Source organism: Prosopis cineraria, unplaced genomic scaffold (assembly GCF_029017545.1).
Source record: "Prosopis cineraria cultivar Desert tree isolate PC_DT_omini unplaced genomic scaffold, ASM2901754v1 PC1, whole genome shotgun sequence".
Classification (NCBI taxonomy): Eukaryota; Viridiplantae; Streptophyta; class Magnoliopsida; order Fabales; family Fabaceae; genus Prosopis; species Prosopis cineraria.
The window spans coordinates 18,485,797-18,504,142 of record NW_026555332.1 but is presented as its reverse complement, the minus strand read 5'-3'; the positions used below and the strand labels follow the sequence as shown (position 1 = coordinate 18,504,142).

The following is an 18,346-nucleotide window of genomic DNA, read 5'->3' as shown; positions in this document are numbered from 1 at the left end:
CTGAATTGATTCTGCATGCCCAAAGAACACCTATGCAATTAAGTTGTCTTATGAAATGATGAAATTGTCCTTGATATGAATTCCATTGATCTTCCCTTCTTGACCGAAATTTCTCATTTCATAAGATAATTTAATTCCATAGGGATTTTTGGGCTTACAGAATCAATTCAAATTTTATGGGATCTTAGTTGCGATTTTCATGATTTTGGATTCGTAAGTGCGATTCTCCTTTTCAAAATTAACATATAGAAAGAGAGATAGCTCTCTTACCATGATTTATCTCGTTTTTAATAGATTTGAATATTAGCCCTACTTAGGATGTATTTGGTTTGGGGGAGGGGAGGAGAGAGAGAGAGAAAATGATGATGGTGTCTCAAGATATGGATATACATGTTCAATCTAGATCTTATCCTCAATCTTAGTAGGCCTGAAACAAGCCACTAATTTTGCACCATAAACCGTGATTGATAATGACCCTTTTTTTTTAATTCAGATAAACAAACATTACAAAACCAATAAATAACGTTGGTCAATGTTATCCATATTTCTTCTTCATTCGTGTGTCTGAGTGTGCAATAATAAGACTCCATTTTGCTCTGTCAAACACACATCATGCAATCAGGTATGTGGGATCTATGCATGCTAAGGAACTGTTCTTCGTTCTCTCGTTGACAGATCAAAACTTTCTGAAAACTTATTCGCCCGGAGAATTATGGAGGTAGGAAGAAACACGACTTGGGATTTCAAAAAAGCTGATGATGACGATTCGACATCATCCATTGGATTTGGATCTATCTCAGAAGATTCAATGAACACTCTGAGTTCATCTTCTTCTTCTTTATCAGAATTATCCTCTGAGGAAGAGGCAGCGGACTCTTCAAAAACATCATCTTCTTCTTCATCATCATCAACTCAAACAAATAACGGACCTTTATATGAACTGTCCCAGCTCATGAACCATCTTCCTATAAAGTAAGCAATTTCCTGCCTTGTGTTTCTTTTCTTTTCCATAAATATGTGCGCGCTTGGAATAATGCGGAGAGGAGAAATGAACAATAATAACAGAAGATGCCACTTCTTAAGTTAATCACTCAAATTTATACGTCTTTCTTTTTTTATTATATATTAGTTATTAAACTTAATTGACAAACGGGCGTGGCATGAATCGTCTGTATCCTTAAATATCATTCCAGGGATTGATTTTGTTGGGAGAGTATTTCTCCGTAAATGACATTCAGATATTTCTTGAGAGATTAATGTTATGGTTGCCAGCTGTAAGAATAATTTGGGAAATTTAAAAAAAAAAGTTGTTAAGCTTAATTTCATCCGATATGTAGAACTTTTACTTCAACTAATTTCATTCATACTTAAACAGTCTAAGATTGGATGTTGTGAACTGATGCAGGAGAGGGTTATCAATGTTTTATGAAGGGAAGGCTCAGTCTTTCACTTCTTTAGCAACGGTGGAGAGCATAGAAGACCTTCCTAAGAAAGCCACGTTTTGCAGAAAGAAAATGAAGTCAATAAGCAAAAGCTATGGAGGAGATTTGGATCTGGACAGACACAAAGCTATATCACACATTAATACCAAGGCGACAATATCAAAGGATAAGTCTTCAAGATCAGGATCTTTGGTTTCTCCACTGAGTAGCAGAAGAAGAGGGACTTTTCTGGGAGCTTCGAGGCTCTCCATTGCTGTACACAAGAACTAATTTGAAGATTCAAACCAGTAATCTAGAGCTTACTTCTTTAATTCATGCAAACAAAAAATTGAAAAATTTTGGTGGGTTCTGTTAAAAATGCGAGTATTTTAAATTTTTCTTTAGTTTATTTTAATATATGAGAGAATAATTGACGCATTTTTCTGACAATACTTCTTCATATGAATCTCGCACCTTCATGCTAAAGTATCATTTTCCATGGTGGTCCATGTTCATATGTGGTTTGTTTTGGCTAATAATACAACCCTACCCACAAGGGATAACCCATTAGGATATCATTACCATGAGAGAAAATATAACTTTAAATTCATATTGTATTTTATTATTAGTTTCTATACTTTTTTCAATATTTTTAGTTTTTATATTTTTATTTTTCATTATTTTAGATCCCTTCAAGTCCCTATACTTTGTTTATGAAAGAATCTAAAACAATGAAAAACAAAAATATAAGAACCAAAAATATTAAAAAAAAAATATAGGGATCAATAACAAAACATAAATAAAATACAAGAATCTAAAATTATGTTTTTTCTCATCATAATTATCAATTGGGATAATCGAAGAATCATTACCCAGATCTATCTTTAATAATTATCTGAATCTCATTCGCTCCCTTTTCCTTTATGTATTGTATCCACCAAACCATACCGTGTCTTGTTATTCACATATTACCCTAGTAGGAATGGGATCTCCCGAAGTTGATAACAGTGAAACCATGAGTGAGTGAATGGAATGATTTCTGTTTTTTTTTTTTTTTTATGTGTTGGGCTCATGCCTTTCTATATTTTACTTTCTTTTAATTCAAGCATTAAAACCAAATCAATTATTAAACCAATTAAAATACTAATTTAAAAATTAATAATTAAAACTATAATCAAACCATAATCATACCGATAATAAACAAAACACGTTGGTTTAATGATTTATCAATTTAACCAAACAAGTTGCCTCAAATTTTCATACTATACTGTTAACCTTTCAAAAAGAAAGAAAAATCGAGAAAAAAAAAAAGAAAAGAAAACTTGGGAAGGAAACATAAAAATAGTATAAGAAATTATTTTTGAAATTCTTTTCTCCTAATTTTTTTCTCTTCCCTACTTTCTTCTCACTTTTCCCCATCTAAACCAGGTTCTAAGTGAAGCACAATTGATCGGTGAAAAATCGAATTCACTAAGAGCTTTAGGTTAAAAAGGATTAAATTCCCAATTTCAAGGATTTGGTAAAAAAAATCATATTGAAAAAAATATTTATACATGAGCTCAACTATAATCGAATCAAACTTTACAGTATCAAATACCATTACCATTCACCGCAAATCTAACAACCCAAATATCCAAATATGTCGCGTAAGTGAAATGGTTGACGAGTGCAATGAAAAACTCAATGAATGATTACTAGGCAAGAGAATGAAAAAAAATAATAACTGATACATGTTGAAACTAAAATAAAAACACGCACTCCATCATGTTACATTAGGATTACTTTTCAGATTAATCATCCTTATATTTGAGGCACAATGCAAGTTGAGGAAAAGAAAAGGAAGTGCAATTTAACTTCTGCCATAACTTCGGACATGGCATATGGTTACAAGCTCACATCACAAGATGAAGAAAATTGGGGATTAGCGGCATATCATGTCAAATAAAAGTTCAAATATTACACAGCACTCATCATTTACCACGTTTTCTTCCGGCCACGTGGACACAACAGGAAACTAAAGCCCCGGAGGACAGATGAGTTTTAAATTAACAAGTCTAGAGAGGTGTACAAAAAATGACAGCTGCAAAAATTGTGTATTTTACACTTGATGAATCATATCTTGTAGACAGGTACAATCCCAAGGAGATAAAAACACTTTCTCATCACAGTGGCTGTTGCTTCGCAAAGCAAGAGTCTACTTGTTTCCTCAGGCGACCCAACAACCTGTGATCTCATTTGCTTGAGTCAGTATTCTTTAACCACATGCATATCAATTCAGACTCTAGGTTGTTTAAGGTTTTGCTGTAAGTAACAATTTAAAAAAAACATTAACACAATAAGGTTGATGGGGACCTAATAGTATGAAATAGCAAGTCCCATATGAAGTAGTATGGAATGCTCAATGTGATATTTAAGTGGTGCGTTCTTTTGCTTCAAGTGCTAGTTTTTAGAATAAGGTTCCTCATCCCACTTAGATATCCATCATTACTAGGTCTACATCAATTGGCCCCCCCATGAAAGTCGACATCACGGTGGCTACACTTAATGGAACTTGACTTGAGTTCCTGCTGGTCAAAACCTGCCATGGGTACTTAGGTGGGATGAAAAACCCTACCCCAAAACCTAGCTACTGAGGTAGGACAATCAACCCACTTAAACACCCCTTTAAGCATTCCATACTACTTAATGTGAGACTGTATTCCATACTGCCAAGTCTCTATCAAGTTAAGAACAAGTTTCAGCTGATTAATGACCAACTGGTACTTCTAAAGATTACAACTCATCATTTAGCAGGCACATAAGAAATATTGCAAGCTAGATGTAGGTTCCTTCCATTGCATGAAGTTTGAGGAATGAATTGTGTTGTTCATGGCTCATGAATAGTATAGCATGCCAAAATTGTGAGCTCCACTCTAGGCACGCCACAGATTGACAAGAAAAACATGAACATAAAGCATAAATTTGAGTGTCAGGATTATACCTGACAATTGGAATAAAACTTTTTTGTGAAGATCTCTGATAAATTATATAGGTATTCACACAACACGTTGGGCAATAAATTGGTGCATGCCTCCTCAACAACCTGAAAAATAAAGCAGCAGAAAGTCAAACAAAAGGAATTTAGGGCATGTTTGTTTTCTATTTTTAAAAATTATTTTTTTTTTCAAAGCAAAAAAAATTAAAAACTTGTTTGGACGAGTGTTTTCAATTTAATTGTTTTTAAAATAGTTTTTATTTTTTGTTTTTAAAAACAAAAAAAAAATAGAAACAACTTCAAGTTGTTTTCATTTTATTTTTCCTATTTTCAAAATATACTACACTTGATTATTGAAAATTACAGTTATCTTAACTAATTTCTATCATAAATCACCACCATTCATTCTACTTTTTAATTCTAAACCTATTTTTACATTAACATAACCAAACAAATTTTTGCTTTGTTTTGTTTTAAAAGACAATTCTGAAAGCCGTATTACAAAACATATTTTAAAAACAAAAAATAGGAACAGAAACCAAACAAGCTCTAAACATCGTTGTGGATTAACCAATAAGCCGGAACACAATACAGGATTAGAGTTGTGATCTCATCCCAGTCTTGTGCTTGAAGAAGTGAAGCAGCACGACTTATCAAATTCTAAATATTTAAGTACGGATTATAGGTCAAAGCATAAGAATCAAAGCACATATATCCTTTTGACATGATCTACCTCACAGAATTGTAGCAAATGGAGCCCCAGTGCACGCTCATCTTGATGATCCAATGCTATTCTCCCAGTCTGTCACATCAAGTAAATAAGCATGAGATACACAGCACTACATACAAGCTGGGAAATTAGCAGACTGACAATATATAAACACGAGTGGAATATCTATTATGACAACACTAGTCTTGGGCGATCCACACATGCAATTAAATCATGTTCAATTTTAAATGGATGCATAAAACAGCAAAGGAGTCAGAAGATCATTTCAAAACTCCAGCTGTCCAATACTCAAATCTTATGAGTAAAAATAACAACAACAACAAAAGCCTTATTCTACTACAACTAAATACATCACACGGCCCCATTGCGTTTTGTCCAAGACCAATTCTACCAATAAGCATTAGCTGGGAGATCTCAATTAATGACTTCTTTAAGTGTTCTTCTTAGTCTCCCTCTACCTCTCTTCATAGGCTACAGATTATACGCTCACCGCTCTTTAAAGGCACATCCACTGGCCTTCTTAGCACATGAAAAAACCATCTTAAATGATTTTCTATATTTTCTCCTCGATAGATGCCAACCAACTTGTCCTCTTAAATAATCATTACATATCTTGTTCTTCCTTGTGTGGCCACACATCCATCTGAACATCCCCATCTCTACAGTTCCCATTTTATGCTCATGTTGTTCCTTTAATGCCCAACACAGAATTTTCTATAAAGCTCTATATGGACCTTACAATCACAAAGAACTCATGACGCCTTCCTCCATTTCATCTACCCAACTTGTATCCTATGTGTAACATCATCATCAATTTCCCCCTTATTTTGTAGAATTGATCCCAGGTACTTCAACTTTGTGACTCAGGGTATCGTCTCCTAAACTCTTAAGATCCACGTTGCTTAATTTAACATCTTTTAGTAGATTAATATCACAGCTCACAATTACATTAGATGAGTACTAGTCATATCAACCATGGAAAAAAGCAATTTATTCAAACATAGCCAGAACTGCAGGAGGAAAAAAGGAACTTACTCTTTTTAACTCTTCTATGTCTTTACCAGATTTCCTGATAATGGAACAGATCCGGGCATGAGCATACAATAAATAGACAGCAGTATTGCCCTGTTTCACATGAGGTTAGTAAGACGACATTAACATCAAAACCAACAGTTGTTGTGGAAGATAAGGAGAGTTTGGCAACCACTTAGAGAAGTTTAATACACACATATTTACAGGTAGCTTTTAACCATTTTCAAAGAAATTGTGAAATCAAATAGAGTAAACGATTATGGCTTGTAAAAATGGGGGTAGGGGGTAATAGTCCTGAAATCAACAAGATTCTTCCCCTTAGCTTCATTAGAGTACTTAAAATTTATATGTTGATACTGCACCTTATCGCTAAGCATCTGATCAAAGTTGAATGTGTAATTTGTTAGTCTGTTGTTCTTCAGGTCAGCATACCTGTCAAGACAAATTAAGGAGAAAGAAATAAGAGGCTTCCCCTCATTTAATATTCTTATTCATAACATCAGCTTAATTCACAAAGATTGTACATTGAAGAATATTATTAAAATAGCCATACGTTACTTAAATCAATCATCATGGCAATGGCACAGAAATAGACAATTGATTGCACGCTTGAAAGGATAAAAGTTGCTATATGCATTGATGTATTTACTTAGGCCCCGTTTAGTTGCAAGAAACGAAGGGAATGGAATGGATTAAAGAAATAAAGACCAAATGATTAGAATGTGGACGGGAGATGAGTCAACCATGCTCATGAGGGAGGAAGAGTAATTTAATTCATAAGATTGGGAATCATGATTCATGAGGTTTTTGGAGATTGTGGTGATTGTCATATTTGTGATATGGTATTAGGTTTTACCATACTTACATGAAGGGGAGGGTAATTTAGTTCATTTTTGTTCTTATTTCTTTAATCCATTCCATTCCAATCTTTTCCAACAACCAAACAGCTCCTTAGATTGTAAGGGGGAATTTGTACATGCCAACACAATTCACAGCTGTAGCTCTTATTTAAATTTAAAGGCACCCTAAATATAACATGTGAATATTCAGTCCAAGGCTTCTCTACCACATATATACACATGTATATATCCAAAGTAACATCAGATAATAATATGGTCATACAACTCAATATCTTAGGACAAAATGTCAATTTTCCCCTCAAATAGAGGGAAATTTTTTAAAAATGGACTGGTTATACATTTTGTTTTAATGTAACAACGGATGCCTAAGCCAGGACTGTTTATACTTTAACTGATGTTATCTGCCACCAGTATTTTAGTTTAACTAAGCAAGAAAACTTTCAGATGCTTTTAAAAGAAAGAGTGACTTACTTAACAGCGCCATAACCAACAGCCTCTGCTGTCTTCTCAACCTCCTCATCAGACCAATCTTTAGCCGTTTCTAAAGAACATCAACAATTTGAAGTTATCTTCCAGGTTTAATATCTATGTAAATGGTATCAAAATAGGCATATCCACTCATCAATTTTAGTCTACAAGAACTTTTTCTTTCCCGTAGATGCTTGCATGCATATAAGGTGAAACAGAAGGTTCATACATTACAAGAGTAAAGTAGGCATCCAGTAACTTACCTCGCTCAATTAGGGCACTTTTGCTGCGATTCTTGGCTTCATCAAGCAAATCAACCAGTCGAACAACTTCAGTGTTGCGAGTGCGAAAACGTTTTCCATCTTCCCCAAGAACAAGACCAAAGCCCACATGAGTAGCTTTGGGATATGAAGCATCATCTGCTGGCAACCAGCCAGCTCGCTTAACAGCCTGAAATAGAAATTGGAAGCCTTTATTTTATCATAACCTATGAATCACAAATACTTCAAAAATGGATACTTGGTCAAGTCTGACCCATATCAAACATGTGACACTCAAATTGAACCAGAGAACTTCACACTTCTCTCAGAGAGCCGAATCGGGCTTCTTAGATCATATACATCCTTTTGAAGAAAAAACTAAATCGTAAGCTGTCATTGATTAATTAATAAAGCAAAGTAGGAAGACAATATGAAATGATTTTTTTTGTCAAAAAATTCAACCAATAAGGATGACCATATTGGTAAAAATAAATTATACTACAAAACGCAGGAGCCATAAAATAATTTGGACATTAGCATCTGAAAGATACCTTAAAGACCATATCGAAGTGCTGCTGTTGCCCTACATCTGTAACGTATATAATCCACTCAGCTTTTTCTTCATTTAGTCTATACCTATATGAATAAGTAGCACACAGCATCATCCACTTTTTGCTGATATTTTTGCTTCTATAATCAGATAAAAATTGATAAGGATAAACATAAATAAAAATCAGCACTGAAGATGCAAAAACAAAGGAGGGATATTTACCATGCCGGCATAACAATTCAGTTAACTGGTACATGGAATTAGTCTGTCAAATTTATGTTCATGATATTGAATGATCGTGAACATTGTTATTCCGGCCTAAAGAAACATTTTTTTAATATATTCAAAACGATAAGCTAATTTATTAAATGTACTCGCTAGCTGCACTGCACATCTTATGTAATCAAGACATTTAAAATTGCTAGTAGAGTAGTAGCACAAAATGATTGATTTCCAACTGATGTAGTCTTGTTCAAATTGAAATGTTAATGTTATTGTAATCATAAATTATTGTCTGATTACCACTCACAATTAAATTAATAAAAAATAAATCTGTTTTTGCTTCTTTTAATCATAAATTTGTTTAAATGAACCAGTACAAAAAAAGAAAAAAAAAAAGAAAGAAATCTTACCAAATGGCAGCTAGGTCGGTTGAAGCATAGTTGTAACCACCATCACTCTTCACGACAATAAGTGGTATGTTTACCCCTTCAAGAAATATCACACGAGCTCCTTCGCTTTCTTCAATCAGTCCTTGTCTACTCAGTTCCTCTAAAACCCCAGGAATATACGGATTATAAAAGCTCTCTCCCTGTGAGAGAAGGTAACACAATTCGATGATAGTAAAAAAATGTTAAAACTACTTTTTCAAGCAAAGACTACATCTGCAAATACTGCAACTGTTGTACAATATATTCAACCCAAATCCACACTAGCACATGAATCATGATTGAGATGGTTCACAATGTCAAGTCAAAAGTAATTATTTCAAAAGTTTCACGGCTCATGGTAAATCCTGCGAATTTATAAAGCATCTGAGGAGTCCTCTTCCATACAAAAGCAGAATTTCAAAATTTCAATGTTATTTAATAATACTAGGAAAACCATATGCCTGGTAAAAGGATCAGAAAATTTCAAAACGTAAATTTCAATCTAATTTGTGCAAATGATCAAACCCTCAATCATAATTAAATACAGAAAAAAAAATGCTAGATCAGAACTTAATTAATAGACTAATAAGCATCTGAACTGCTAGATTTTGCAGCAAACTGAAGGAAAAATAATCAAGCATAAAAATCCCATCAGTAAAGCCTTCTAAAAGGTACCAATAAAAAGATATCACGAACCCCCCCCCCAAAAGTGAACAAAAAGGAAACTACTACAAATACCTTTTCCTCCAAATGAACTCCAAGACGTTGATAGACCCTGTGGAATTCAGTCCGGCTAATTTCACAAATTTGTGCCCATGCCTTATGATATTTGGTTTCCCCACCCTGAAATCAAAATAAATCCAAACAATTTAAAATAAAGTCTTCCAAGATCTCATATGAGATAAAAGAGAGTTATGAAATTAAAAATTGACATGATTTACCTGAAGACGGACCACTGCCTGTTGCGCCCTCTGCTTAAATTCGGGATCACTGTCAAATCTCTGTTTTGAAGCCTTGTAGAATGTCTAACAAAGTAGAGGTTTTTATTAGAAAATAACCAACCATAATTTACTTTCTAAAATGTCAAGAAAAATTTTCATGATAAAAGAACCAAATAGATATGCATAACAAAAATGAAGAGAAAAACATACAATGTAGCTATTAATAAGAACATCATCCCTCAAGGCCTATGCATATTGCCATCCCTAGGATGAATGTCAGTTGCAAGCATTGAAAAGGAGCAGTGTTACCAATAAAATATCAATTCAAGCAACGATGTCTAATTCAATCTTTAAAGAACCTATAAAAATGAAACCAGCATTGATTTCAAATAGCACAGTACGAATTCAAAATGTGCATAGAAGAAAATGGGAGAATTACATTGAAGTCCCACGCAAGAAAATTAATTACTGTAAAATCTATTAACAACCGAAACAAGGCCATTTACAACAGATTTGTGTTGTAAATGACCTTACTTCAGTTGTTAATGGATCTTGCAGTAGTTAATTTCCTTTTGTGGGATCTGGATGTAATTCTCCCAAAGAAAAAAGGCAGAAACAACAGTTCACAATGCTGCACATTGAGAAGAATATAACAACTGTTGGTTGAAACTATTCTTTGCTTAGTCATGAACAGGCATTTATACTTTCTTGCATGGATTAAATACTATTTATAGAAAATCCTACTCAACTCTGACCACCAAAACATGAAACTAAATTAATAGAAGCTCACACAGTGAATCCCATTTAAAATAATAGATTAAATGGTTATATAAGATTAAATGGAATTGTATTCATTTTAATATATCTTGTTACCTGAAGATCTCCAATGGCTGCTTCATTGACATTTTCTGGGTTTGGAAATTTTTCAAAAAGGAATTCAATTAGCATACCAAACTGCAAAACAAATAGGCAAACTTTGATGTTTGAGCAAGATAATATCAATACGAAAAAGGAGAAATTACCCAAGGTCCAACAAAATCATTTTTTAGGTAAGGATATCTCTTCAACATAGCAATGACCATTGCTAATTTTACTCATTAAAATGCTTAATATCAAAGATACTATTAAAATGCTTAATATCATAGATACTCAAACATGCTCTAATTTAATATCATATAATGAAGAAAACACTGGAGAAATTATCTTAAGTCTCATCTTATTTGAATAACTATCAACAGATTTACATAAAGGCCATGGCTGCAAAACAAAAGAATCATTTAATTCTTTCACTTCATAACTCAAGCTTTCTACCAAACACTCAAATCTTTGCTCTCAAACTTGTCAACACAAACTCTGCTTTCAATAAGTTCGTTGTCTTAAAGAAGAGACTGCCCAAAGTATTATTTAGTTCTAAAAACACCATTTCAATGTTAATGAATCACAAAGTCACCAAGCTAAGCAATGGCCAAAATCGAGCTACCAAAGTCCAGGAGCTATTTACAAAGAAGACATGAAATCCAGAACAATGTAGATCCATATGGAATATTTGCCACTTTTATAAGCATATCTTCAGAATCAAATCTACCTGTGTTCCCCAATCCCCAACATGATTCCGGCGGAGAACTTCCACATGTGAAAATTCAAGCATACGAGCTAATGTATCCCCAATAATGGTAGATCTCAAGTGACCAACATGCATTTCTTTTGCAATGTTGGGAGAGGAAAAATCAACCACTGCCCTCTTGACTGGAAGTCGTGGTGCCCATGTCTCTATACCATGAATTAGCATCCTTTGTAAGTTCTGTAACAGGAACTTCTAGTGTAAGTGCAAACAGATCACTTTATGACCAACTAAATCAAACAAAGCAAAAACTTTAAGCAGCCTTTCACAATAAATGAATAAAGTTAAAGTAAAAAAAAAAAAAAGGGACCCAAATATTAGGTAGATACAAATCGCAATTTTAATCTCAATGAAATATAATTACATGCGCCATCCAATTCTTTGATAAGACAACATTGACAAATCCAGGCCCAGCCACAGAGCATGAATCTATAATCTCAGAAGGAGGAAGATTCCCCATGATTGCCTACACAAACAAAACAAAAAGGTGATCATCTAGCAGTAACAAATAAAAATTTAATTCTAAAGTAAGATCCATAATGTTGAGGAAAACAAGTAAAGAACGTCACTGGCTATACCTGCCCAACAGATGGAGGACCCTTAAATTCTGTTTTCTTTCCTTTTATTTTAGACCATATGCCCATTGCATTGTTACTGCACAAAGGAAAATAACCTAATTTAACTTTTAAAAGTAGGATGAAGATGACATACATTTAGATTCTCAAATTCAAATAAACGTTGATCAGGAAAAAAAAGCTTAGCCCACCATTGGTAGTCACCAAATTTTCCCGTGCAAGCAGCAATTAAAGGCTCCACATCAGGCTCATCAGGTACTGTTGCCGTCAGAGATATCTCAAATAGTTTTGCCAATTGTCTCTTGACATTACCAACATTATCTTCATCCTGGATCCATCCAAGCAATAAAAAATAGTTTCACTCCTATCAGAAAGAACAGCAAGACACTACCGCATTTTGTGTAGTAGTAGAAAATGCAATGTCCTCGCAGAAAGAGTCACAGCCTACAGCATTGAAAAGGAAGAGAATTTATAAATTTACTAGATGAATTAACGTACAACTGCCATGGTGGAAAGGGATTGTGTCTTTGTCTTTGCGGAAAAAGTAAGTCTTCTAGATGCAACCTTCAGTAAATCTGTCTAGTTTCACAATGACAACGTTAAATTGGCATAAGCACTACAAACAACTACCAAAATTGTTAAACTACACAAAGAAATAACAAATCAATAATAGTTCAGCCAAGGTAGCTCAAGTTTTGGGAGGAAATCCAAACCATGTGTGCTCACACTGCATGATTAAAAAACAATGAATACTACGCAAAAGAAATTATTTCGTGTTTTGTTCATTAACTTCAAGAACAAAAAAGAAAAACACATCCCAAAACCCAATATAGAAAATGTGGGTGTAATACTGTACTCGGTGGATATAATACAGAAAGAAAATAACACAATGCCACGACTCAAAAACTTCTTTGGTGTCAAGGCAGCATAGAAACACGAATTACCCAGTAGGGAACAAAGGTGGGATAATCTACCAAAACAAACAAAACTTAAAAAAAAAACAAAAAACAAAAAAAGAGCATGCTTAAAAACCTAAGGTCCTCATAAATGGTGAAACCGCTTCCTCCAATAACTCAATTATCTTTAGCATAAAATAACAAGAAAAGACATTGAGAGGCAACATGGATAATAGATTGTGCTCAAAATCAGAAAGAGTGGAAGAGTGAGAGAGAGAGAGAGAGCTGACTGGCAGGAGAAAAAGGAGAAGGTGAGGAAAAGTGAGAGAGACAATTGAGAATGGGAGTGCACATAAGCAGGGCTGGGTCCAACCCAATGCCTAGCCCGAAGGATACATGGGCTGCAAAATGCATCCCACTGCCCAGCTCTACCCACAAAAAGCCCTATTAACTCGTACTGGGTTGGGCGGGCTGGGCAACTTCGAGCCACCTTGCCCATCATTCTAAGAAACAAGTATAAAATTATCATAAATCAACAATAACAACCATGGCCATCATTCTAAGAAGCAAGTACAAAACTACCATTAATCAACAATAACAACCCTGCCCATCAGCTCAAAATAACATCCATAAAAGCATAAACCATAAATTTTTAAGTTAAAAGAATCCATTGCCCTAGTTATGGAAAACCAAAGAACTAGTCAGCGAAAGATACAAAAAATAAAATAAAAAATAATAATAATAAAGGACTTATGTCCAGTTTAGCCTAAGAACCATACAAAACATGCTTGAATATTTCCGAGTAATCAACTTGGTCTGTGTCTCTTTTGATAAACCGTATCTACCTAAAACAATTTCAGCTCGTACAATTCAAGCATGGTGTGAACCTATTGACTTGTCTGCCTAGGCACACAAAAAAACACACGAGTTCCCCTATATTGCCTACTCACTACTCAGGGCAATATTGGAGCCTCATGAATAGTTTTAAATGCCACAGGAGACAAGTTCATAGGCATCTATTGAAGTCCAGCCCATATTTTAACAAATAAAATGAGGTCAAATGCAGAATTACCAGAAAAAATAGCAACTAAATAAAGCATAAATAACCCAGATAAATTGCAAAAAAATCCACATAAATAACCCAGCTTGTGCTTCAAGCATTATAGGCATCACGTATCAGACTTGGGAGAAATGATCAACTGATTTACAAACCTGGGCACCCGCAAAAGGAGAAATGAACGAGACAGAGATCACGACAAGTCGGCAACATGGACAAGCAAGAGACAGACACGAGCAAGAGCGAACAGTCAAACAAGAGACGGCAATGGGCAAGAGCACGACAACACTGAGACGAGCAACACAGATCTAAGCAAGAGACGAGCACCGCAGAGCCAAGTAAAAGCACAAGACAGCGATGACGAAGAGTTAAGTCGGAGTGAACATGAGACAGCCAAACAGGAATGGAAGCTGCGCCGATTGTCAAGAGCAAAATGGGAGAGTGGAGAAGTAGAGTGTGGAGGCTGCAGACTAGAGTGGAGTGGAGACAGCAAGATGCTCAGATGCGAGTGTGGAGATGCTCAGATGCATTGCAAGTTGCGACTGGAGTGGAGAATGGAGATACAGCTAGGGTTAGGACTATTGAAAAAGTTAACAAAATGACTAAAATCTCCTCCTTGCTTTCCCTCAGTCAACCACTTAAAAAAATTAAAATATATATATAATATATATTTCGGGCTAGGCCAAACAGGCAGGGCAGCTTACCTTGCGAGTGCACGAGCTACAAAATGCAGCCTGCTGCCCAACCTTGCCCACAAAAAACCCTATTAGTTCAGGCTAGGCAAGGCAGGGTGGACAACTTCAGGCCGCCCTGCCCAACAGATAACAACCCTGCCCATCAATAGATATAGAACACTCATGCAAAAGATAAAACAGATCAGAAGGTTATATCAATGGATTTTTGTTTGTATAATTTAAGAATAGTGTTATTGTAATTTAAACAACTAATCACATAACAGTTTAAACAATCAACTAAGCAATTTAAACAACTAATCACATAACAGTTTAAACATGTTTTGGAATGTGCCATATGAATACATGTTTTGAGAACTACGTGACACACCTTTTATAGCTAATAATTCTCTTTTTTGTGGCCTTAGCTTCTATCAATTATCCGTATTATACATTTTAATGAAAAAGACAAACATCAAATTGATATCCATTTCATGACGATATTGAACTAGACCCAGGTGATGAGAATATGCTGTGGACAAGTTCAAAACAAGAGGTTGTGATTGTGCGGGTAGGATTTTTCTCATATTTACGCTTTATATATAATTCAAAATCAGTTTTTGTGGTTGTATGTTCAGACTTCAGTATCTCAATAGAATCAGGAAGGCTGCTGGTGAAATTATTGCCAGAACCTAGTTGTCATGCAAAAGGACTAGAATCCATATACTTCAAGCTAAAGCTACATAAAACCATCATTATGCAAGCATTAGAGAGAAATGACACCTTATTACAAATTTAATAAACAGAATCTGAAACATGAAATGTAAACCCCACCCCCCCCATCACCAAACTATCACAAAAAGTGAGAACACTCCAAATCAATTAAACTGTAAACAAAAGCGGGGATTTATGACTAAAACCCACAAGATTGTTAGGCAACTGTTTACATTACCATCACCTTCCCCAATTCCCCGACACTACATAAATGTTTACATTTATATTTATGTGACTTTCCTAAAAAATGACACAATAGCAAGATCCATCCCGCAACAAGCGGTAACAACACAAAAAGAAATCTCCCTACAAGTTAATAAGCCTTGAACCTCACTTAAGACACCAAAAAAACCAAAGAAATACTAAATTGGCATATGTGGGAATGAAAATAGGTTCGGTTCAATCCAAAAACAGCACATCAATTATAAATCTATGAGAGCATTTCAAGCCAAAAGAACATAAAACCATAGTGAATCAGAACACAAAATCAGATCAAAAAGAAAAATTTGATAAGGATTATGAGAACATATAACCAGAAGCTCAAGTGAATCAGAGTTTGCATTCTCAGCAGAGCAGGAGTCGGGGAGAGAGAGGACGAGAACGAGGTGACTTACTTGATGTCGGCAAGACGGCGACAGAGTGACAACGAGCAGATGAGATGAGATGAGATGCAAGGAAGAACGGCGGAGGTGAAGACGAAGCTTGCAGAAAGTCAAACGCTCGACTCAGGCTTCAGGCGAAATCTCGTTTTATGGTGAAATCTCCCGCAGTCTTGTTCCCCTCAGGCTTCAGGCGACCAGAACAGAGGAGGGGAGATGGCCGAAGGGGGCAGCGGCGACTTGCTGACTGGCTGTGGCGGGCGATGCGAACCCCGAACGAACGAGAAGCAGAGTGGACTGGAGTAGAGGTATGTCAGTCAGCTCACTCAGCCGCTCAGTTAGGGCACAGGCGCACAGCCGGGGGTTAACATTTAATAGCCACGGATAGCCCGTATAACGGGCCAGGCTAACCCGTATGAGTTAAACCGCGTTTAACCAGCCCGTTATTACCAGAAAATTAAAAAAAATTATGCAACTAAAAAAAATGAATAAGAAGAATTATATTGAATCAGGACGTTGGAAAAAAAAAATTGAGAGTATATTACAAATATAATATTCAGCAAAATATAAAATGCAAATATAATATGCAGTAAATTTTTATTATCCGTTCAATATCGTTTCTCATCCATCAAAACTTAAACAAAGAGCCCTCCAAATCCAAATCCAAATCCCAAGTTACAAATCCCGTCACCGTCAACGAGCACCAAATCTCAAGTAAAGCCAAGATATTTGCAAGATTACAGGAGAAGCGAAGTGCTTTAGAAAAGGAATGATTTGCAAAGCAACAGATGCAGATCAGCAAGGGAATAAACATACGATGGTTGGGTCTGTAATTTTTTTGTCAAGATTGTGATAGGGGACGCAAAAGCAGAATCATATTAGATTAGGGACAGAATCCTGAAACACAACAAAAACACAAGAACAAAAAGAAAGGAATGAATTTATAATGAAAATAAAGAAAGAAAGGAAATAAACAATGGAATAATGATCAAGGATAAGATCCTCTAGAGCACCTGTCTTTAGAAATCTCAACCTTCGAAGACACCACAAAAGTTAATCATGCTCTTGATCACATCTGTTTCTTACACAGGATGCCACTACAAAGCATTAAGGCTCACAAGAGTTATAAACTCTAAAATGAATAATTTCATTCAACTTCTCTTCCGTTTATAAGAGGGAGCATGCCTAATTTATATAGACTCATAGAGAAGACTATTTCCTAAAATTAAAACCCTAATTTCCTAACACTAAAAAAAAATAATATAAAATAATGAGAAAATATTTAGCCACATAATTTACAAGATGTGATCCTAAAATTATAGGATTACAAAACTTAGAAATTAATAATATAATTAATCATAATCTTTGACTAGACTCAAAATAGAAAACTAAGACTAATCTTGCTCCTTAAGAAAGGGAGTCAAATCAAAAAACCATTAAAATAGGAAACAATTTAGGAGACAATCAATGGATCATAAAGGATTTAAAATCACACCACACTTAACTTCTTCACTAAGGTTTCATGCCTCCTTGCTTACAAGAAGCTCAACTTATAGTCTTCCTTACATTGAGTTAAGGTTTGCATCTCTTAAGCTTAACTCTTCATGGATTTGAATATTAAGCACATTATACACATATAGATGATCTCCGTTGCGCTTGAGAGGAGTGCCCCAATGCTCTCCAAGCTTTTGGACTTCTTGCTCAAAATTAAACAAAGCTTGCTTCATGGCTTTAGTTCAGGCTCTTGTCATTAGACCTCCAATATATTGTAAAGGATCTTTAGGCACGTTGGATTGGAAGTATTGGGCTCCTTGCTCCTTGTCTTGGGCTCCTTTCATGCCACCATGCTCATGATTATCATCCTCAAGCTTTATTGTCATTAACACCATATCATCTATGTCATAGGGTCCATCAGATTGGTTAAAGAGTAGATTCAATTAGGTACACTAAAGAAAGGCAACAGACGAACCTGACGGCGAGAGGAAGTAAACCAAAGGCTATGAGCTACTGAACCAAAGGCAGTGATGATGAAGAGCAAGTAAACCAGAGGCGGCAGCGGCAGGCAGCCACTCCTTGGTGTAGGCGTGCAGTGACTCAATTTGAGTTTGACAAGCTGATGGAGGGGTGGAGTAGCTGTGGTGTGGGCGTGTGGCTTGTGGGGAGGCGCCGAGGGACAAGGGACGTGACTGGGGGAGAGCGAGACGCAATCGATGAGTAAGGAAATTAGGAAAGGCTGTTGAAGATTGAAGCAAAACGCAGCGTATGAT

The 18,346-nt window shown here is 35.4% G+C and overlaps 2 protein-coding genes across 8 annotated transcripts; one reads left to right on the top strand and one right to left on the bottom strand.

Annotated features, from left to right (window-relative positions):
* The first annotated feature begins 545 nt into the window (after positions 1-545).
* Positions 546-1,871, top strand: LOC129288322 (protein OXIDATIVE STRESS 3-like). Its single transcript, XM_054924843.1, has 2 exons — positions 546-972; positions 1,406-1,871. The coding sequence occupies exons 1-2, from the start codon at positions 713-715 to the stop codon at positions 1,710-1,712; spliced, it is 567 nt and encodes a 188-aa protein (XP_054780818.1). The 5' UTR covers positions 546-712; the 3' UTR covers positions 1,713-1,871.
* A 1,373-nt stretch (positions 1,872-3,244) lies between these two features.
* LOC129310156 (arginine--tRNA ligase, chloroplastic/mitochondrial-like) lies at positions 3,245-16,427 on the bottom strand. Of its 7 annotated transcripts, none has more exons than XM_054952034.1 (20): positions 16,095-16,427; positions 14,740-14,865; positions 14,191-14,577; positions 12,581-12,657; positions 12,274-12,410; positions 12,086-12,161; positions 11,872-11,973; positions 11,472-11,687; positions 10,760-10,840; positions 9,887-9,970; positions 9,684-9,788; positions 8,928-9,106; positions 8,297-8,381; positions 7,749-7,935; positions 7,489-7,558; positions 6,520-6,589; positions 6,161-6,250; positions 5,129-5,197; positions 4,402-4,503; positions 3,245-3,644 (listed from the first exon to the last, which is right to left on the bottom strand). In XM_054952034.1, the coding sequence occupies exons 3-20, from the start codon at positions 14,246-14,248 to the stop codon at positions 3,534-3,536; spliced, it is 1,899 nt and encodes a 632-aa protein (XP_054808009.1). In that variant the 5' UTR covers positions 14,249-14,577; positions 14,740-14,865; positions 16,095-16,427; the 3' UTR covers positions 3,245-3,533. The 7 variants fall into 7 exon arrangements, with proteins under 7 accessions (XP_054808009.1, XP_054808033.1, XP_054807999.1 ...); XM_054952058.1 differs by having other exon boundaries at positions 12,581-12,661; positions 14,740-14,845; XM_054952024.1 differs by having other exon boundaries at positions 14,740-14,845.
* Positions 16,428-18,346: the final 1,919 nt, after the last annotated feature.